The 20,014-nt window shown below is 39.0% G+C and overlaps 1 protein-coding gene across 1 annotated transcript in view; it reads left to right on the top strand.

Moving 5' to 3' along the window:
* Nucleotides 1-20,014, top strand: part of LOC150082247 (uncharacterized) — a 299,068-nt gene that overhangs the window by 195,244 nt on the left and 83,810 nt on the right. The window contains exons 11-13 of the mRNA XM_090379208.1: nt 520-723; nt 14,455-14,688; nt 17,832-18,032. Coding sequence (XP_090235334.1) covers nt 520-723; nt 14,455-14,688; nt 17,832-18,032 — 639 coding nt within the window. The remainder of the gene's footprint in view (nt 1-519; nt 724-14,454; nt 14,689-17,831; nt 18,033-20,014) is intronic.

Raw genomic sequence — 20,014 nt, 5'->3', positions numbered from 1 at the left:
TCCCATCCATGTGGTATTTCCGTCACTGTTGTTTATAGAGTCATTTCTCATTGATTCAACTTTAGATCCACTTCAGGGTTTTGTGCCTTGATCATCGGAGGCCATTGGGTTCCAGGCATCTTCTGTGGGACGATTACCTTCCGGGTTTGTTCATTTCCTTATTGTGTCAGTGGTTGGTTGCGATTCGCTGCAATAAGAGTCCTCCGTCTTGTGAACAGGGCCAGTGCATAGTTGGAGAAAGCCTAATATTCCTCCCTAGTGTCCAAGATGTGGTGCTCCTGGCCATATGGTAGATACTGTATTTTGGTGATGAATGCATTGCAGAGGTCGTCATAGAGCTGGCAATCGTGCATGAGGCGCTGCCAGCTCTATTATATATAATAGTGCCACAATTAGTTAACTTAATATTGATAAGTTATTATTATACGTCACTTATACTTTTATTTTATTTAAAGACTTAGCTGAAGATTTCTAATTATTTTATAGAGAAATACCTTAATTTTTATTTGTGTTTCTTAGCTGCTGTCTGTTCTACACCACCTTCTGTCCAGCATGGAAGAGTTCACTGTAATAAAAGGTTTTCAGAGCAGTACATACCATCAGTAGTATGTGAATACACCTGTGAAGAGGGTTTCGCCATTCCTACACGTCATTTGAATCACCATATCATTCAGTGTCTGCCAAACTTAAAATGGAATTCAACAAAAACTGTTCACTGTCACAGTGAGTATAAATCTATATTGTAAATTATCTTGCATTTACATAAACTAAAGTGGAAAAGTTATTTTTCAACACTGTTCCATTACCTCAACTTTATTATTCTGTTGCATATATGAATATATCTTTGTCTGAATATATGCTTTGTACAGTGACAAAAATATGTTTGTATTTACTAGAAATTAGGTAGAAAAAAAGTTAATGTATGAAGTGCATTACATTTCAGGTGCATTAATAAATAGTAATAATTCATGATTTATAACAAAAAAATAAATAAATAAAAGAGAAAAAAACAATGACTTATGTGCTAACCAATAAGATATTTGTTTCTGCACATCTGTAACATTGCCCATTCTACATTGTAGCCAGCACACAGCAATAAACATCATATACTCCCTCCAAAAATTTGGAGGGAGCATATGATGAGAGCCTTGTCGATCAATTCGGCCCTGGAAAGATTGTGCAAGGCTCAAGGGGTAGAATTTTTTTCAGCCTGGACTGTACTTGTTAACAGGAGAGATTGCTTCTACAGGGATGGGATACACTTAAATAGAAAGGGTGCAAGAATATAGGCTGATGCTATCGAGGCAGTGTTAGGAGGGTCGGAAAACTGCTAGCTTGCGGGGAGACAAAGATGGATAGATTAACAGTAGCTACTAACAGAGGTGAAAGAGATTCTTGCACTGCTTCTATTGGAATGAGCAGAAGCCTGAAAAACAAGATGCAGGATATTTCAGAGACTGCTGGGAGCCATTGCGGTACAAGTAAACACATGGGTTGTGTTAAGGTAGCTAAGAATAGAAATAGGTGCATGTATACTTGCGTGTACACCAATGCCAGGAGTTTAGTAAATAAATTTGATGAACTTCAGATATTGCTCAAAACATCAAAGGCATATATTGTTGGGATATCAGAGACGTGGTGTCACACAGATATAAGGAATGCACAACTGGAATTTGGAGAGTACAACATCTACAGAAAGGATAGACTGGATAGGAAGGGGGGGTTATGCTATTAGTTAAGAAATGCGTAAAATCCAAGGAAGTGAAGCCAGTGGACATCGCTGGACAGTGCAGTGTCGAGTCAGTTTGGTGTGACATAAGCATTGGGAGATCAAAATTCAGAGTAGGAGTGTGCTATAGGCCTAATGACTCTGATGAGTATAATAAGAAACTGTACAGGGAAATAGAGTGGGCCAGTAAATCAGAGAGTCTTATAATGGGAGATTTTAATTTCCCAGATATTGACTGGAATTTCGGAGCTGGTCACTCACACACTAGTAAGGCTTTTGTGGATTTATTGGATGATTGTTTTCTACATCAGCATGTTCGGGAGGCAACTAGAGGGAGGAATACTCTTGATTTGATTATCAGCAGTGATTCTTCATGCATTAAGAATATGCAGATAAATGAACCACTAGGTGGCAGTGATCGCAGTGTGCTGAAGTGGGATTTACTCAAAGAGGTAACTACCATTAGGGGTAAAGGGAAGGGTTATTGCTTTCGTAAAGGTGACTACGATGGACTGAGTCAGTATTTAAATTCTATACAGTGGGACCAACTGATGATGTTACCAACAGCAAATTCAAAATGGGAAGCATTCAAAGAACTTATCTTGGAAGCTACTAGGCTTTACATACCAACTAAGAAATATTGTTCAAGGTTTAGGCCTAAATGGATGTCAGATGAACTGATGAGGCATATGGCAGAGAAGAAACATGCTTGGGATACATACAAATTAACACATAACACAGAAGCCTATGATAGATACAAGTTAATCTGTAACCAAGTTACAAAGGAGGTTAGGCAGGCGAAGGCAGATTAAGAGAAATCTTTGGCAAGGGATGCAAAGAAAAACAACAAAGAGTTCTTTACTTATGTAAACTCTAGAAGGAAGGGGATGAATCAGATTGGTCCACTTGATATCGATGGGTCAACTGTTGATGATCCTGCTCAGGTAGCTAACAAACTAAATGAATATTTTGCATCAACATTCACACATGAGGAGTTATTTAGTGAGGGGAAAGCCAGAGGTGTATTCAACTCTATCAGTAAGCTAGAGAATCTTGTAATAACTGAGAGTAAAGTGGAGGAGAAATTGTGGAAGATAAATACAAGAAAGGCACTCGGGGTGGATGGGATCTATCCAGTTGTATTAAAGGAGGCAGCAGAGGAAGTAAGCAAACCCTTAGCCATAATTATGAGAGCATCCTTGGACTCAGGGGAGGTAACCACAGACTGGAGATGTGCAAATGTGACCCCAATTCACAAAGGAGGATCAAAGGCTGACACAAGTAATTATAGACCTGTGAGTTTAACTTCTGTTCCAGGAAAATTAATGGAGGCACTAGTTAAAGAAGCACTGCAGGATCATTTAGACAAGACTTCGGTTATAGCTCGGACACAGCATGGTTTTGTTAAGGGGAAGTCTTGCCTGACCAATTTGATTGGATACTATGATGCAGTCACAAAAGAACTGGATGCAGGGAATAACTTTGATATTATATACTTTGATCTTAGAAAGGCTTTTGATACTGTTGCACATGGAAGACTGCTGCACAAATTGGAGCAGTGTGACATTGGAGGCAAATTGCTGCTGTGGATAAAGGGGTGGCTGAGGGGGAGAAGACAGAGTGGTAATCAATGGACACTGCTCGTCGTGGACTAATGTTATTAGTGGAGTCCATCAGGGCTCAGTGTTGGGTTCATTACTGTTTTCTGTATTCATAAATGATATTGATGATGGTATATCAAGCTTAATGTCCAAGTTTGCAGACGATACGAAGGTTGGCAGGGTTGTCAAGGACAATACTGACACTATGCTGCTGCAACAGGATCTGGAAAGGTTAAGCAGATGGGCTGAGAGGTGGCAAATGAAGTTTTAACGTTGACAAATGTAAAGTACTACACTTGGGGAAACAGCAACCCCAGAGCAACGTATCAACTCTGTGGTACTACACTGACAGTGGTAGAGAATAAAAGGGACCTGGGGGTGGTTGTGCAGGCAGATATGAAGTTCTCTGAGCAGTGCAGACGGGCCGCAAGAGTAGCTCATGGTGTATTGTCAATGATATATAGGAATTTTTCTAGCAGGGATAAGGAGGTCATTATTATTCCCTTGTATAAGGCAATGGTCAGGCCACACCAAGAGTACTGTATACAGGTCTGGAGGCCTCATTTCAAGAAGGATGTAGAGCTGCTGGGACGAGTACAGAGAAGGGCAACGAGATTAGTGAATGGAACAAAGGGGTGCTCTTACGAAGAAAGGCTTAAGTTTTGCAAATTACAGTGTCTGGAGACTAGGCACCATCGAGGTGATCTGATAGAGGTGTATAAAGCCTTGAATGGTTTGAGCATGCTCAATGCTGATGGGATTCTTCCTCTCGCTCAGAATAATCACCTGAGAGGGCATAAATTCAAATTGAGGAAAGACAGATGTAGGATAGACGTGCGGAAATTTGCCTTTAGCCAGCGGGTGATTGGTTGGTAGAACAGACTTCCATCCCTTGTCATGGAAGTTGATAGCCTAAATAAGTTTAAGGCTCAGCTGGACAGGTATTTTGAACGAACAGAGGGGTGAAGTGGAAGTGGTTTTTTTTTTTTGGCTGATGCTGCATAAGCTTTCTTTCTTGCATCAAATGCCTCTACTAATGCTAATGCTAAACATAACATCCAGTGCTTCAGCATAATATATGAACAGCCTATGTGATATGTATGAAAAAAACGTTGTCACAGACATTCTCTCAGATATGCCAGACAAGCTGTTCTTGCTACCTGGGAGTCTAAAACGCTGATGGAACTGATATTCGGGTGACACTCAAGTCAAAGTGGACCCAATTTCGGCGAAGTCCGGACGGTCTATGACAGCCAAATCCTCTGCTTGCACCTTCACGATGGTGGGACTGTTAGTAATCCTGGGTATAACCTTCATGCACAAGTACATGGTGGGTGACCACCCAGGTGTGAACCAACGTAAGCAGGGGTCGAGGTGTGGCGCCCACACCACATGGAGGAATGCCGCCCCTCTATGTTACCAGGCAGTACTAGGTGGTAGATGACTCTCATCAACCGGTGAAATACCACCACTTTGCTTATTGGAGGCTTGAAGTGGTGGAACCCATGTTTCGTCTCCAGAGCTAAGTTCCGGCCAACCCTTCCCTATCTCTTCCATCATGCAGTATGATTGATGATTTTTGAGGTTATGATGAATGTCGTGGCGAGATCCAATATTCCTTACATTTCGAGGGTACAGCTCTAAAACGGTGTTCGCAGGCCGGCCACTAGTTAGTACACCGGACTGAACCTATTGGTAACTCTCTAGGAAGCTTCCGGATCAGCTAGTATATAATCTTGCTACCTCTACTCTGCCAGATAGTGACTGGAGGGAGTCCGAGTAGTGTGTATGCGGGGAGCATTGTCGAGGCCACGTTATGTCAAGGATCTGGGTATATTCTTACCACATGTACGCCATATCCAAAAATTTCATTACTTCATACAGCATGTTCCACCCATTTTTTCTTACTATTGAATACACCATGAATTATCAAAATAATAGAGCAAGCTTATCTGCGAAAAGATCTAAACCTCCCAAGGACTTCCTAATTCATTTCACAAATATACGTGGTCTCAATTCTAATCTCAACGATGTCCATTTCCACTTGCAGTCTTCCAAACCCCATGTACTTTTTCTGACTGAATCTCAGTTATCAGTTGATTCAACTACTGCTCATCTCAGATGTCCAAATTATTTGCTGTATGATTCCTTTCGCCTCAAAGGCGGTACTTGTGCATATGTCCATTCTGATATTCCCTGTCAGAGACTTGGCAATTTGGAATCTCCTCTCTTTGATCTTCTCTGGCTTAAAATCTCTCTACCTCATTGTGTAAAATTCATCTGTTGTCTCTACCGTTCTCCCAACTCCACTAATCACTTGGAGCTCTTTGACTTCCTCTCTTTGCAACTTGACTTTCTCCAGTCCAACTTTCCTAACAGTGAGGTAATTTTCCTTGGTGATTTTAACGTTCACAACTCCAGCTGGCTTCCGTTTTCTAGTCACACCGACCCAGCAGGTCGAGATGCTGAGGCTTTTGCAATTACTAATGACCTAGCACAGATTGTTCATTTACCTACAAGAATACCGGACAATCCTAATCATACAGCCAATACGCTTGATCTTTTTCTCACAAACAACCCTTCTAAGTACAAGGTTGAAGTGAGAGGTCCTTTAGGCACTTCAGATCACAACTTGGTGATTGCCTCTTCTCCAATGGAACCTTTATCTCATGGCTATTCCCAACCTCGTATTGTTTGGCATTACAAGAATGCAAAATGGGATGACCTGCGAGACTTCTTTTCTTCTTTTCCTTGGTCTGATTACTGTTTCAAAACTTCTGATGTCAACGTTTGCTCAGATCGTGTCAGTGAAATTATTCTTGCAGGAATGGAATCCTTTATCCCACACTCCACTTTAAAATCTCGTCCTTTATCTAAACCTTGGTTTTCCAATAAATGTGCTGAGGCTGTCCAAGAGAAGAACGTTGCATATCGTAATTGGCTTGTTTCTAATTCTTCAGTTTCATTTTCTGCCTACACCAAAGCTCGCAACAATTGTAAAGCAGTTATTAATCAGTCCAAACTAGAGTTTGAACAGGCTAAGAGTAGAAAACTTGCTTCTTGCCCTAATGGTAGCCGAGCATTCTGGTCTTTGCCAAAGCTATTGGCCGCAACTTTTGCCCATCTCTGCTCCCACCTCTGTCCAAACCAGATGGTTCTGTTGTCATTTCAGCCAAGGATAAAGCTGACCTGCTAGCATCCCATTTTTCTTTGAGCTCATGTATTAATGATCTTGGTAAAACACCTCCCACCATTCCTAACACGCTCCATTCAGTGCCTCCTGTGGTCTTCCGTCAAAAGAATATCAGAAGGATTTTGATGAATCTTGATGCTAAGAAAGCTCCAGGTCCTGATGGTATTTCTCCACTTGTTCTCAAAACCTGCAGCTTGTGAAATGTTTGCCGAACTCTCTGGAACGGAACATGATATTGCCATGGGGGATGTCTTTGTGTGTGCGCGATGCAAGGAGTGTATCGAAATCAGGCAACAACTCGACGTTCTTATGGGCCTATATGAGAGCTTGAAGGACAGGGTGGATGCCCTCGAAGGAACTAAATTGAGGGGCCCATCAAGCTCTCAGCTGCCCACATCAACGCCAGAGCTTGCACTTGGTCATCACGCAACACAGCGGCAACCCCTAAGGCAGAATGTGCTGGTCCCACAGGAACTAGTTGTTGTTGGTGACTCTATTGTCAGGGAAACGGGGAACATCCTTTGTAAAAAGGATAGGTGGAACAGGACCAGGGTATGTCTGCCAGGGGCAAAGGTTGATGACGTTGTAGAGCGGATATCATCTTTCAAGGGCACAAAAGGTGATATAGTTGTACACGTTGGCACTAATGATATTAAGAGTAGGAGACCGGCGGAATTACTCAACAAGTACAGGTCACTGTTGAAAAAAAGCCGTGAAATAGGGTTGAATTTGAAAGTGTCTGCAATTCTGCCCAGACACGATAGGAGGGAGTACATGATGAGAGCCTTGTCGATCAATTCGGCCCTGGAAGGATTGTGCAAGGCTCAAGGGGTAGAATTTTTTTCAGCCTGGACTGTACTTGTTAACAGGAGAGATTGCTTCTACAGGGATGGGATACACTTAAATAGAAAGGGTGCAAGAATATTTGCTGATGCTATCGAGGCAGTGTTAGGTGGGTCGGAAAACTGCTAGTTTGGGGGGATACAAAGACTAATAGTTTAACAGTAACCGCAGGCAGAGGTGAAGGTGATTCTTGCACAACTTCTATTAGAATAAGAAGCGACCTGGAGCGAGGGGTGTTGGGGGTTTCAGGGACGGATGGCAGTCATCATGGAATAGTTGGGTATATGGGATGTGTTAGGGTAACAAGGAATAGGCATAGGAGCATGTATGCTTGCATGTATACCAATGCTAGAAGTATAGTAAATAAATTTGATGAATTTGAAGTGTTGGTCAAGACATCAAAGGCGGATATTGTTGGGATAGCAGAGACGTGGTGTCACAAAGATATAAGGAATGCAGAACTGGAATTTGGGGACGACAATGTGTACAGAAAGGATAGACAGGACAGAAAGGGAGGGGGTGTTATGCTGTTAATTAAGAAAAACATAAAATCAAAGGAAGTGCACCCAGTTAATATAGATGAACAGTGCTCTGTTGAGTCAGTTTGGTGCGAGATAAGCACTGCGAAAGGAAAAATAAGGGTAGGAGCGTGTTATAGGCCTAATGACTTGAATGAGTACAATGAACAATTGTACAGAGAAATAGAGTGGGCCAGTAAATCTGAATGTCTTATAATGGGGGATTTTAACTTCCCAGATATTGACTGGAACTTGTGGGTTGGTCACTCACACACCAGTCAGACTTTTGTGGATTTATTGGATGATTGTTTTCTGCAGCAGCATGTTCGAGAGGCAACCAGAGAAAGTAACACTCTTGATCTGGTTATCAGCAGTGATCATTCGTGTGTTAAGAATTTGCAGATAAAGGAACCACTAGGTGGCAGTGATCACAGTGTGCTGAAGTGGGATTTACTCAAAGAGGTAACTACCGTCAGGGGTAAAGGAAAGGGTTTTTGCTTCCGTAAAGGGGAGTACAGTGGTCTCAGACAGTTTTTAAATTCTGTACAGTGGGATCAACTGACGATGTTACCAACAGTAAATTCTAAGTGGGAAGCATTCAAGGAATTAATCGTGGAAGCTACTAGACTTTATATACCGATTAAGAAATATCGTTCAAGGTTTAGGCCTAAATGGTTATCAAATGAACTAATGAGACTCGTGACAGAGAAGAAAAATGCATGGGATGCATATAAATTATCAGGTGACGCAGAAGCCTGTGGCAGATATAAGCTAGTCTGTAATCAGGTCACAAAGGAGGTTCGGCAGGCGAAAGCGGATTACGAGAAATCTTTGGCAAAGGATGCTAAGAAAAACAGCAAGGATTTCTTTACTTATATAAACTCTAAAAGGAAGGGGATGAATATGATTGGTCCACTTGACATCGATGGTTCGACTGTTGATGATCCTGCTCAGATAGCAAACAAACTGAATGAGTATTTTGTATCTACATTCACACGTGAGGAATTATTACAGTTTGAAAATGGAAGAAGGTTATCAAATTGTAGCAGTGTGCTTAATGATTTTGTAATAACTGAGAGCAAAGTGGAGGAGAAATTGTTGAAGTTAAACATAAGAAAGGCACCTGGGGTGGATGGGATCTATCCAGTTATTTTAAAGGAGGCGGCAAAGCAACTAAGCAAACCCTTAGCCATAATTATGAGAGCATCCTTGGACTCAGGGGAGGTTCCCACGGACTGGAGATGTGCAAATGTGTCCCCAATTCACAAAGGTGGATCGAAGGGTGACACGATTAATTACAGACCAGTTAGTTTAACTTCTGTTCCGGGTAAAATAATGGAGTCACTGGTTAAAGATGCATTGCAGGATCATCTAGACAAGACTGCAGCAATAATTCAAACACAGCATGGGTTTGTTCGCTGCCCTCAACCGTGTGGACGCCGACATCGACACCATAATAAGTAAAAAGAAGGACAGACAAGTTTATCAAAGCTCTTGAAACCTGAATCACTGCCAACTTGTATTTGTTTTTCTTTATTTGTGTTCAGCTCCTTGTTTTTATGATGTATTTGTATTTCTTTTTGCATTTGTAATCTGTATTTTGTAGCCTTTTGTATGTGTTCGCTATATTTTGTAGCCATTTGAATTTGTACTTATGTTATCTATATGTGAACCCCTGGCGCTCGTCGCCGTGATGGGATATTGTGCTGTAAATCTACTTCACAATAAAGATTTATTTATTTATTTATTTATTTAAGGGAAAGTCTTGTCTGACAAATTTGATTGGTTATTATGATGTGGTCACAAAGGAACTGGATGCGAAGAATAATTTTGATATCATATACTTGGATTTCAGGAAAGCTTTTGACACTGTTGCGCATGGAAGACTACTGTACAAATTGGAGCAGAATGGTATTAAGGGTAAGTTGCTACAATGGATAAAAGGATGGTTAAGTGGGAGAAGACAGAGGGTGGTAATCAATGGGTGCTGCTCTTCGTGGACTAATGTTATTAGTGGAGTCCCACAGGGTTCGGTGTTGGGTCCACTGTTGTTTTGTGTATTTATCAATGATATTGATGAAGGTATATCAGGCTTAATGTCGAAGTTTGCAGATGACACAAAGGTTGGCAGGGTTGTTAATGACAGTAATGGCAGTGTGCTACTGCAACAGGATCTAGATAATTTGGGCAGATGGGCTAAGAAGTGGCAACTGAAGTTCAACCTTTACAAATGCAAAGTACTGCATATGGGTAGAAGTAACCCCAGAGAAACGTACCAACTGTGTGGTACTACACTTAAGGTGGTAGAAAATGAAAAAGACCTGGGAGTAATTGTGCAGTCAGATATGAAGTTTTCTGAGCAATGCAGACAGGCTGCTAGGGCAGGTCATGGGGTTTTGTCAATGATATATAGGAATTTTGCTAGCAGGGAAAAGGAGGTGATTGTCCCTCTGTATAAGGCAATGGTCAGGCCACGCCTTGAGTATTGCGTACAGGTCTGGAGGCCTCATTTTAGGAAGGATGTAGATTTGCTTGAGCGTGTACAGAGAAGAGCAACACGATTGGTGAGGGGAATGAAGGGATTCTCTTACCAAGAGAGGCTTAAGTTCTGCAAATTGCAGTGGCTGGAGACTAGGCACCTGTGCGGTGATCTGATTGAGGTCTATAAGGCCTTGAATGGGTTGAGCACGCTGAATTCTGATGGGATCCTTCCACTTGTTCAGATTACGAACCTACGGGGACATAAGTTCAGATTAAGAAAGGACAGATGTAGAATAGATGTGCGGAAATTTGCCTTTAGCCAGCGGGTGGTTAATTGCTGGAACAAACTTCCATCTGTCGTTGTGGAAGTTGATAGGTTAAATAAATTTAAGGAGGAACTGGACAGGCATCCACTACTACTACTACTACTACTACTACTACCTGTGCTCCTGAACTTACTCCTATTCTTTGCCGCCTTTTTTTCACTTTCTTATTCCAAAGGTGTTTTTCCTTCTGCTTGGAAATTTGCTCATATCCAGCCAGTTCCTAAAAAAGGGTGACAAATCCCTCCCATCCAATTATCGTCCCATTGCAATTACTTCTACTCTTTCTAAAGTAATGGAGAAATCAATTAACCGCCAACTCTTAAACTACCTAGAAACCTTCCGTCTGATCAACGATTGCCAGTATGGATTCCGTCAGTGTCAATCCACTGGTGATATTCTGGCTTATGTTACCCATTTATGGACTAATTCAATGGAAAGGTTCGGTGAAACACAAGTAGTTGCTCTTGACATCTCAAAGGCTTTTGATCGTGTTTGGCATAAAGGTCTTCTAAACAAGCTTCCATCTTATGGTTTGCCAACTGTTTTTAGTAATTGGTTATCCAGTTTTCTCTCTGATCGCTCACTGAGGGTGATGGTAGATGGCTCTCTGTCTTCTAACTTCTCCACTAATGCCGGTGTCCCCCAAGGTTCAGTTCTTTCCCCCACTCTTTTCCTCTTGTATATCAATGACCTTCTTCCATTGACTGGAAATCCTATCCATAGTTTTGCCGATGATAGCACATTGCATTCAACTTTCCATTTTGAGAAACCTTGTCTAGCTCAATCAGCTTCAAGTTCTCGAAAATCTGCTGCCAATTCCTTAAATGCCGATCTTCAGGTAATTCTCCAGTGGAGCAAAGACAACTTAGTTGATGTCAACCCTTCTAAAACTCAATCTTGTCTTATATCTCGCAAAAAGGATTCTTCTGCTCCTATGCTTATCTTTAGTGACACTCCAATTTCTAGGCAAAATGATATATCTCTTTTGGGGATTACCCTGACTTCTAATCTCTCTTGGCACAAGCACATTACAAATATTGCTTCCTCTGCATCTAAAAAACTTGGTTTTCTCTTTCCCTCTCGCCGTTACTTTTCTCCCAAACAGCTGCTCACTCTGTATAAATCTCAAATCCGCCCTGCCATGGAATATTGTTCCCACATCTGGGGTGGTGCCCCCAAAACCTCTCTCAGGCTTCTTGATTCCATTCAGAAGAGGGCAGTTAGGTTAATTAATGATTCATCTCTAACAGAGTCTCTCCACTTGCTGTCTCATAGACACACTGTTTCTGCTGCATGCCTCTTCTACAGATACTTCCATGGGCACTGTTCTTCTGAATTGGCTTCTATAATTCCCGCTCTCTCTTTCAAAACAGTCCGAACACGTGCCGCCACCAGCCAACATCCATTTACTGTGCAACTTCAAACCCACAGAACCAACTTTTCATCTTCCTCATTTATTCATTCAACTGCCGTTTTCTGGAACAACCTTCCTTCATACGTATTTCCTGAAAATTACAATCTACAGAAGTTCAAGTCCAATGTCAACAAATATCTTCTTTCGTATTCTCAATCTCCAACCCAAGCACGGTACTAAGTACTATAGGTTATAATACCTCTCGTGTTTGGGGTTCTCATAAAAAAAAAAAAAAAAAAAAGGGTTTCAATTTATATTATTTTAATAAAATTTGGGATGGCTTAGCAAGTCTTTCTAAAAGAGCCATATAAAATTTCATGAAAATCCATCTATGGGGAGTCAAGTTATTACATACAGAGAGAAAAAATAATAATAATAATAATTTCTGGATTTCTATTGATCTAATTTTAATGAAATTTGAATGGTTCGGCATTTTTAAAAGGTCAGATGTAAAATTTCATGAAAACCCATCCACTTGGAGCCGTGTTGTTACATGTGGACAGATGAATGAAGTCATGGTGAAGACAGTAGGCACATTATGCATATTTGCTAATGTGCCTTTAAAAAAAAAAAGAAAAACACAGGGAAGATGGTATTCTTGGTGGTAGGTGATGATTTGAAGATTAGAAGACAATCCCATAATCAAAAATGTACATATTGGAATTGTTTCTAGTTTGCAGTAATGTTTTTTACAGTTGAATTAAGCAATTGAAATCTGTTGTGAAAGGGGAAAAATGACACAAAAAAATAAACAAATATCAGACTGCTAGGTAATTCGATATAACTCAATGCAAAGATTTACTTCTTTTCCTAGCAAACTGCAACAATGTGGACCATTTATTTACCAGTTAGTCCACATGGGAAGCACCGTGGTTATAATCACTGTTCTCCCCATAGTGTGGAAAAGGCCTGTATTCAAATACGATCAATGATGCAAGAAACTGCTTTATAGACTTTTTTCTTCATTCTGTGGCTGAATTAGTTGGTCTCAGGTGTGGATTAGCAAAGTTTCCCCTCCTGGAAACTTGGGTTTTTCGTCCAGAAAAACAGTCAAATTGACCAGAGAACATATGCAATTTATGGACATAATACACATGGGCAGATGAATTTATTCTCTGGTGGTCCTAATATAACAGTTTTTTTTTGTTTATTTTTTTTAACAGTAACAGTTAATGATACTTTTTAAGATTAATAATGCTTTTAAGTTGATAAAAATTGCATGACAATTTTTATAAACTTAAAATTAGGAACTTGGTTTATCAATATGCTGGTATTAACCAAAATATGCTTAATTTCATTTAAAAACTTTGAAATATAATCCACTAAATTTTGCTATTATGTCAACTAAATATTAACCCTCTGATGGACACAGAAAACAAAAAAATCCCAAGAACAAATGCATGGTTTACTTACTGAACTATTATTATATAAAAGAAAGAAATACTTGAAAATGGTGCACTTCATAATTTTATTTGTTATTTTTACATTATATTAAATAATAAGAACAAATACCATTGACTACAGCAGTCTTATTATTCAAAAAAAATATTTCCTAACTACCTAACTTCTGACACTTAAGTGTCAGAATCAAACAAATCAAACCTCAAACTGAATTTCTACAGAAATTTAACACAGGTGTGTGTGCACTTTGCATATAAGCATGGAATCGTAAAGAATTTTTTACAGTTATTATTCTCCAATTAAAAATTAATTAGCATTAGCATTAGTAGAGGCATATGATGCAAGAAAGCAAGCTTATTCAGCATCAGCCAAAAAAAAAAAAAAAAAAAAGCACAACCACTACTCCCATTTTACCCCTCCGTTCGTTCGAAATACCTGTCCAGCTGAGCCTTAAATTTGTTTAGGCTATCAACTTCAACAAGTGATGGAAGTCTATTCCACAAACCAACTGCCCGCTGGCTAAAGGCAAATTTCCGCACATCTAATTATTCAGATACAAAGTGAATACTATACTTGAGGAATACTGTGATTCTAACAGATGCTAGAGGAGAGGAAAAATTGATGTGGTGGTACTCTTAATTGTAATCATTCACTGCTTTTACTAGATTATTAGGAACTATCGATTCATTAGTAATATTAAACTCCTATTACTAGGAGTTTAATATTACCTAATGTTACCAAAGGTTGTTCAATTAACTCTGATCTCAACTTGAAAATAATTTCAGATCACTGTATTAGTGAAAAAATCAGATCTAGTTGCAAATTATGAGATTTTGGCTTTTATTTCTGTGATTCTTGAACTTTCATTTTATCAAGATAGTATTTAATTATATAAGTTGCTCATAGTTATACATATTTTTTTGTTTTTATTGTTTTTAATATTACTAGGAGTTATACCACCTCATCCTCATCCAGGAGACTGCAAAAACAGAACTATTATTGCTAAATCAGGAGTAGCTAAGATAAAGAAAGTTAGATTCTTATCATCAAAAGGAAAAAAATTGAAAGTAAAATGCAAGTTTCAAGGGCGTATTGACCCTGGACAATATTACAATTATTGTGAAGCTACAGACCCAGAATTAAGATCAATAGCTCATTGTAACTATTCTATTACTGTTAAAGGTAAGCCTATACAAGTAATCTTGTCCTTGAAAATTTTTGGTGCATCAGGTACTCAAGCCATAGTGTACTATTTTGAATAATTTTCTAATTCGTATGGTTTGCTGTGCATTATGTCTGTATACATGTGTTCGTGTGCTGATTTTCTTATTGGAATGAAAAAACTCTACATAACTTATAGGGAGGAAGAAACCCTTATTCCCTTGTCTGAAATTAGCTAATTGTAGCCCTGATTGAATGGGCTGCAGTTATCCAATTCCTTTAAATTATATCCTTTAAGAAATTCTCTGGTCTCTAATGAGACTTTAATCCAGATCTTTCCAAACAGTTATATATAGGTGGTGGTAATTTTTAATATAGTTTTTTTTTTTAATATAGGGATGATCGGAAAATCAGGTAACAATGACCATATTCTTGCAAAAAGTGTCAAAATTTAATGTTTAACACCAAGGCACTCTCATGGTGTTTGACCGATACTACTTTAAAATTTTTAGGTTTTTTTTTTTTAGAAATAAAACTATATCCTTCTCCCATATACCTTTCCCCATTAGTATTCTCAAAGTGATAATACAGTATGTTCTGTTTTCATTTCACTTTCCTAGAGTTATTGAGAAATTAACTGTTTGTTTGGCACTTACAGACACTGATAAACTGTGATACATCTTCCCTTCTCTACCTTTCAGGGTGGGATAGGGAATGAATCACAGATAATATATCTGCACTAATATCACGTTATCATTTGTCTCTTTTTTACCCGTAGTGTATTTTTCTGAAAATTATACTTTTCTTTTGGGGGGGGGGGGAGGTTACCAGATGAAAATCAGGAAATTGAGAAGAGGTATATAATAGAAAAAAAGTGAAAAAAAACACAGCTCAAGAAATTTCAAATAACGAAAAGTGGGATAAATTATAAATCTTAAGTGGTCAAACCATGCTGCCAGAACAGCTCATGGGGCTTTGTCAGTGATGTACAGAACCTTTACTAAAGGGATAAGGTGGCGATTATGCCTTTGTACAAGGCAGGATGGTGCTGAGCCATTTTAGTACCTGAGGCAAAATGAAAAATTGCGACCTCCCCTAAAATATTAAATAAAAATTTTATTAAAAAAAATGGATTATTTAAAATACATTTCTGGTACATAAAATTTCTGGTACATAAAAAATAAACCATTTCTGGTTTTTTTTTTTTTTTGTCATATTTTTAATAAAAATATGACAAAAAAATAAAATAAAAACTGTTTAAAGTGATTTTTATTCTCATGAGCAGTATTTATTATAAATATATAACATTTATTTATTCATCATTAATTTCAAAAATTATTTAATCTTTCTTTTGGTGCTGCTTTCATCTTTTAACCTGAGGCATGAGCCTCGTTCACCTCACCCTTGCACGGCTCTGGTACAAGGCCATGGTTAGGCTGTATCTTGAGTATTGTATACAGGACTGGAGGCCTCACTTTAGGAAGGATATAGAACTGCTGGAATGGGTGCAGAGAAGAGCAACCAGATTTGTGAAGGGAACAAAGGTTTCAGTTCTGCAAATTGCAACTTCTGGAGACTAGGCACCTGCAGGGTGATCTGACTGAGGTGTTTGAGGCCTTGACTGGATTGAGTAAGCTGATTGTAAATAGCATTCTTCCTGTTGCTGAGACTACACATATAAGGGGGCATAAATTTAAGCTGAGGTAGGATGGTTGCAGAATCGATGTGCGAAGTTTGCCTTCAGCCAGTGGGTGGTTGATTTGTTGGAACAAACTTCCATCTGTTGCTGTGGAAGTGGATAGTTTGAATAAATTCAAGGAAGAACTAAAATTCTTGGAGGGTATGGATGGGAGAAGTGTGTAGTGTGTTTTTTTTTTTTTTTTTTGTTTTTGTTTTTTTTTCTGATAACATCTGGTGCTTTTGGCTTTGAAGCAAGTTTTAGCGCTGTTCATGCAAAGAAAATGTTTTGTGTAACCTTTGTTTCTGCTGTGTGCTGTTTGGTAATGATTATCTTATGGCTTTGGGTTACTTCTGCACTATTCTGGAGTATATTCTTCTGAGACCTGACATTTCAGCTGTGAGACAATGCAATTGAATTTAGTTCATGGTGATTGTCTAAGAACAGATTCCTTGTGCATCTGCACATTTATTTTCTGTGAATTTGTACATTCTTTATACATATTTTTTTTTTTTTTTTTTTTTTTTTTGATTTGGTAGTTGTTGGCGCATCGGCTTCTGTGGCCATATTGCACCTCCCAAGGTTTTTGCAGTACTTTGATCCAAGCCCGAGGCGGGAATCGAACCCGCGACCTTTGGGTTGCCGGGCAGGTACTTTACCCACTCGGCTAGCCCGGTCGGCTCTTTATACATATGTACCCCTGCCTAGTTTCCCGCTGTTATTGAATTATTTCCAATGTTGTCAAAGTCATTGTAGTTCTGCTACAGTTTATACATCATCTACAGATGTCCTGGAGTTCTTCGTTGTTAGTATTTACTCATTTTTAGCCAGTTTTCCCATGAAGCACATGCTGCAGTATGGATCACTGATGTTTATTCACTGAGTCCTAGTAGTAAGAGTGCCGACCGGGCTAGCCGAGTGGGTAAAGTACCTGCCCGGCAACCCAAAGGTTGCGGGTTCGATTCCCGCCTTGGCCTTGGATCAAAGTACTTAAAAAACCTTGGGAGGTGCAATATGGCCACAGAAGCCGATGCGCCAACAACTATCAAATCAAAAAAAAAAAAAAAAAAGTAGTAAGAGTGACTGGTCTTTCTATTGTACAAGGGCTTGTCTATATATTTAACTCTACTGAAGGCAGCAGTTCTTAGGCAGAGTTTTTCCTCATGGAAAGTCTGTTTCTCCTATGCTTGTGCAAACCAGCCTAGAATAAACACAGTTCACAACATAATATGCTGAGTCATCATGGCCACAGCTGTCTTGGAAGTGTATAATATTAATATAATATCAGAAATGAGTTAAAACTGAAAGAATTGGGTCAAATGTAACTTTAATTTGTATTATTCTATTATTTTAAACTTCTGATATTAATTTTTTATTAGTTAATTGCAGGATTATTAGTACCTGACAGTTTGTTTATGTAGATAGTTTGTTTTATATATAGTAAACTTTACAGCTTTAGTTTTTTTTTTTTTTTTTTTTTTAATAGTACCAGCATGTTCTCATCCTCCAGCCATAAAAAATGGAAGAGTTAAATGCAAATCTAAATCAAAGGAATACTCTTTATCCACAGCTTGTGAGTATGTGTGCAATGAAGGATATGTTATTCCAACACGCCATATGAAGCATCAATATTTTCATTGTGCATCACGTTTAAAATGGAATATTACAGCACTTCCTGAGTGTATTAGTAAGCTTGCTTTATATCTGTCATTTTGTCTGTGACTGTTTTAGGGAAAAATAAATTTAGCAAAATGAGATCTAACAAAGCACTTGGAAAAACATTATAATTAATAAAATCTAACAAAATAGAGAAAGTTTTGATATCACAAAGAATGAATTATAATTGTTCCATTTTTAATAGTTGCTTTTTCAGCATGTTGCTTTATTATTTTCATGCTGTTGATTATGCCTGCTAACATGATTTTTACTTCCACTAAGATAATCAGTTGTTTGCAGTCAATTTTTATGCATAGATTTTGAAAATAATTCTTAAAATTTTACATCATGTTACAATTTCTACTTATACAGGTTTTTCTCTTTACCCGTAAACATATGAAGGCTGTTTAATAAAGAATGATCATGTTTCATGAACAACCATACTACTTGCTCTTTCTAGCTAAGCTGCAAAAAAGCAAGCTGCATCACATATTAACTGGGCAGTTAATTCGTGTGCACAGTGCGACCTTGGCTGTTGGTCAAGTTTATGCCTATTCAATTTTACCTATGTAACAATAGGCATGACACTTGAGCAACGGTATGCTGCTCTCAAATTTTTTCTGTCTCAAGAAAACATCAGCTGAATCATATGAAAGGTTGTTGTTGTTTGGTTTTTAGGAGCATTAGCAACTAAGGCCATATTGCTCCGGGGATATGCAGTGGTCATTCCTGACCTTTCCGCATCCTCTGTATTTGGTGGTCACGGGCTCAAACCCCAGTCTAATCAAGAAGCATGTACTATGCACTGCTGCTCCTGCCCACCTGGCTACGGAGGCACCTATGAAAAGTTAAGAGGCTTATGGTGGATTTACATTTCCATTAACACAGCTCTCATTTGATTTTCAAAAATGGATGTGATTCGATCACGAAAATTGGTAATCCTAAAGCTCGAACTACTTTTTCACCACAGAAACTATAAACACTGCTTCTTTAATTGCAAAAGAAGATCATTGCATAATAGATTAGCATTAGTAGAGGCACATGATGCATGAAAGCAAGCCTGAAGATTATCAGCCAAAAAAAAAAAAATCCCTCTTCCCATTTCACCCATCCATTTGCTCCAAACATTTGTCCAGTTTTCCTTGAATTTATTTTAGCTACCAACTTCCACAATGACAGATGGAAGTTTGTTCCAGCAATCAACTACCCGCTGGCTAAAAGCAAATTTCCGCACATCTATTCTACAACTGTCTTTCCTCAATTTGAATTTGTCTCCTCAGGTTCATAATCTGAGCAAGAGATAGAATCCCATCAGTGTTGAGCATACTCAACCGATTCAAGGCATTATACACTTCAATCAGATGACCTCGCAGGTGCCTAGTCTCTAGGCACTGCAATTTGCAGACCTTAAGCCTTTCTTGGTAAGAGCACCCCCTCACCAATCTTGTTGCCCTTCTCTGTACTCTTTCTAGCAACTCTACATCCTTCCTAAAATGAGGCCTCCAGACCTGTGTGCAGTACTCAAGGTGTGGCCTGACCATTGCCTTATATAAAGGGATACAAAGGGATAATCACCTCCTTTTCCCTACTAGCAAAATTCCTGTATATAATTGACAACACCCAATGACCTTCTCTGGCAGCCTGTTGGCACTGCTCAGAAAACTTCATATCTGACTGCACAATTACCCCAGGTCTTTTTCGTTTTCCACTATCCTGAGTGTAGTACCACATAGTTGGTACATTTCTCTGGGGTTACTACTACCCATATGCAGTACTTTGCATTTGTCAATGTTAAACTTCAGTTGCCGTTTCTCAGCCCATCTGCCTAACTTTTCTAGATCCTGTTACAGTAGCATACTGTCATTACTGTCATTGAACGTGAGATCCTGCACAAGGTGATAGTGGCAGATGAGACATGGATTTATCCTTTCGACACAGAGTAAGCAACAAAGCTCTGTTTGGAATCTATTTTATTGCTAACACTAAAAAAGGCAAAAGTTGTGGCTTCTGCAG

This window comes from Mastigoproctus giganteus, chromosome 8 (assembly GCF_048544385.1).
Source record: "Mastigoproctus giganteus isolate SK-2022 chromosome 8, ASM4854438v1, whole genome shotgun sequence".
Taxonomy (NCBI): Eukaryota; Metazoa; Arthropoda; class Arachnida; order Uropygi; family Thelyphonidae; genus Mastigoproctus; species Mastigoproctus giganteus.
The sequence above is the reverse complement of the archived record's forward strand: the minus strand, read 5'-3'. Positions and strand labels throughout refer to the sequence as shown.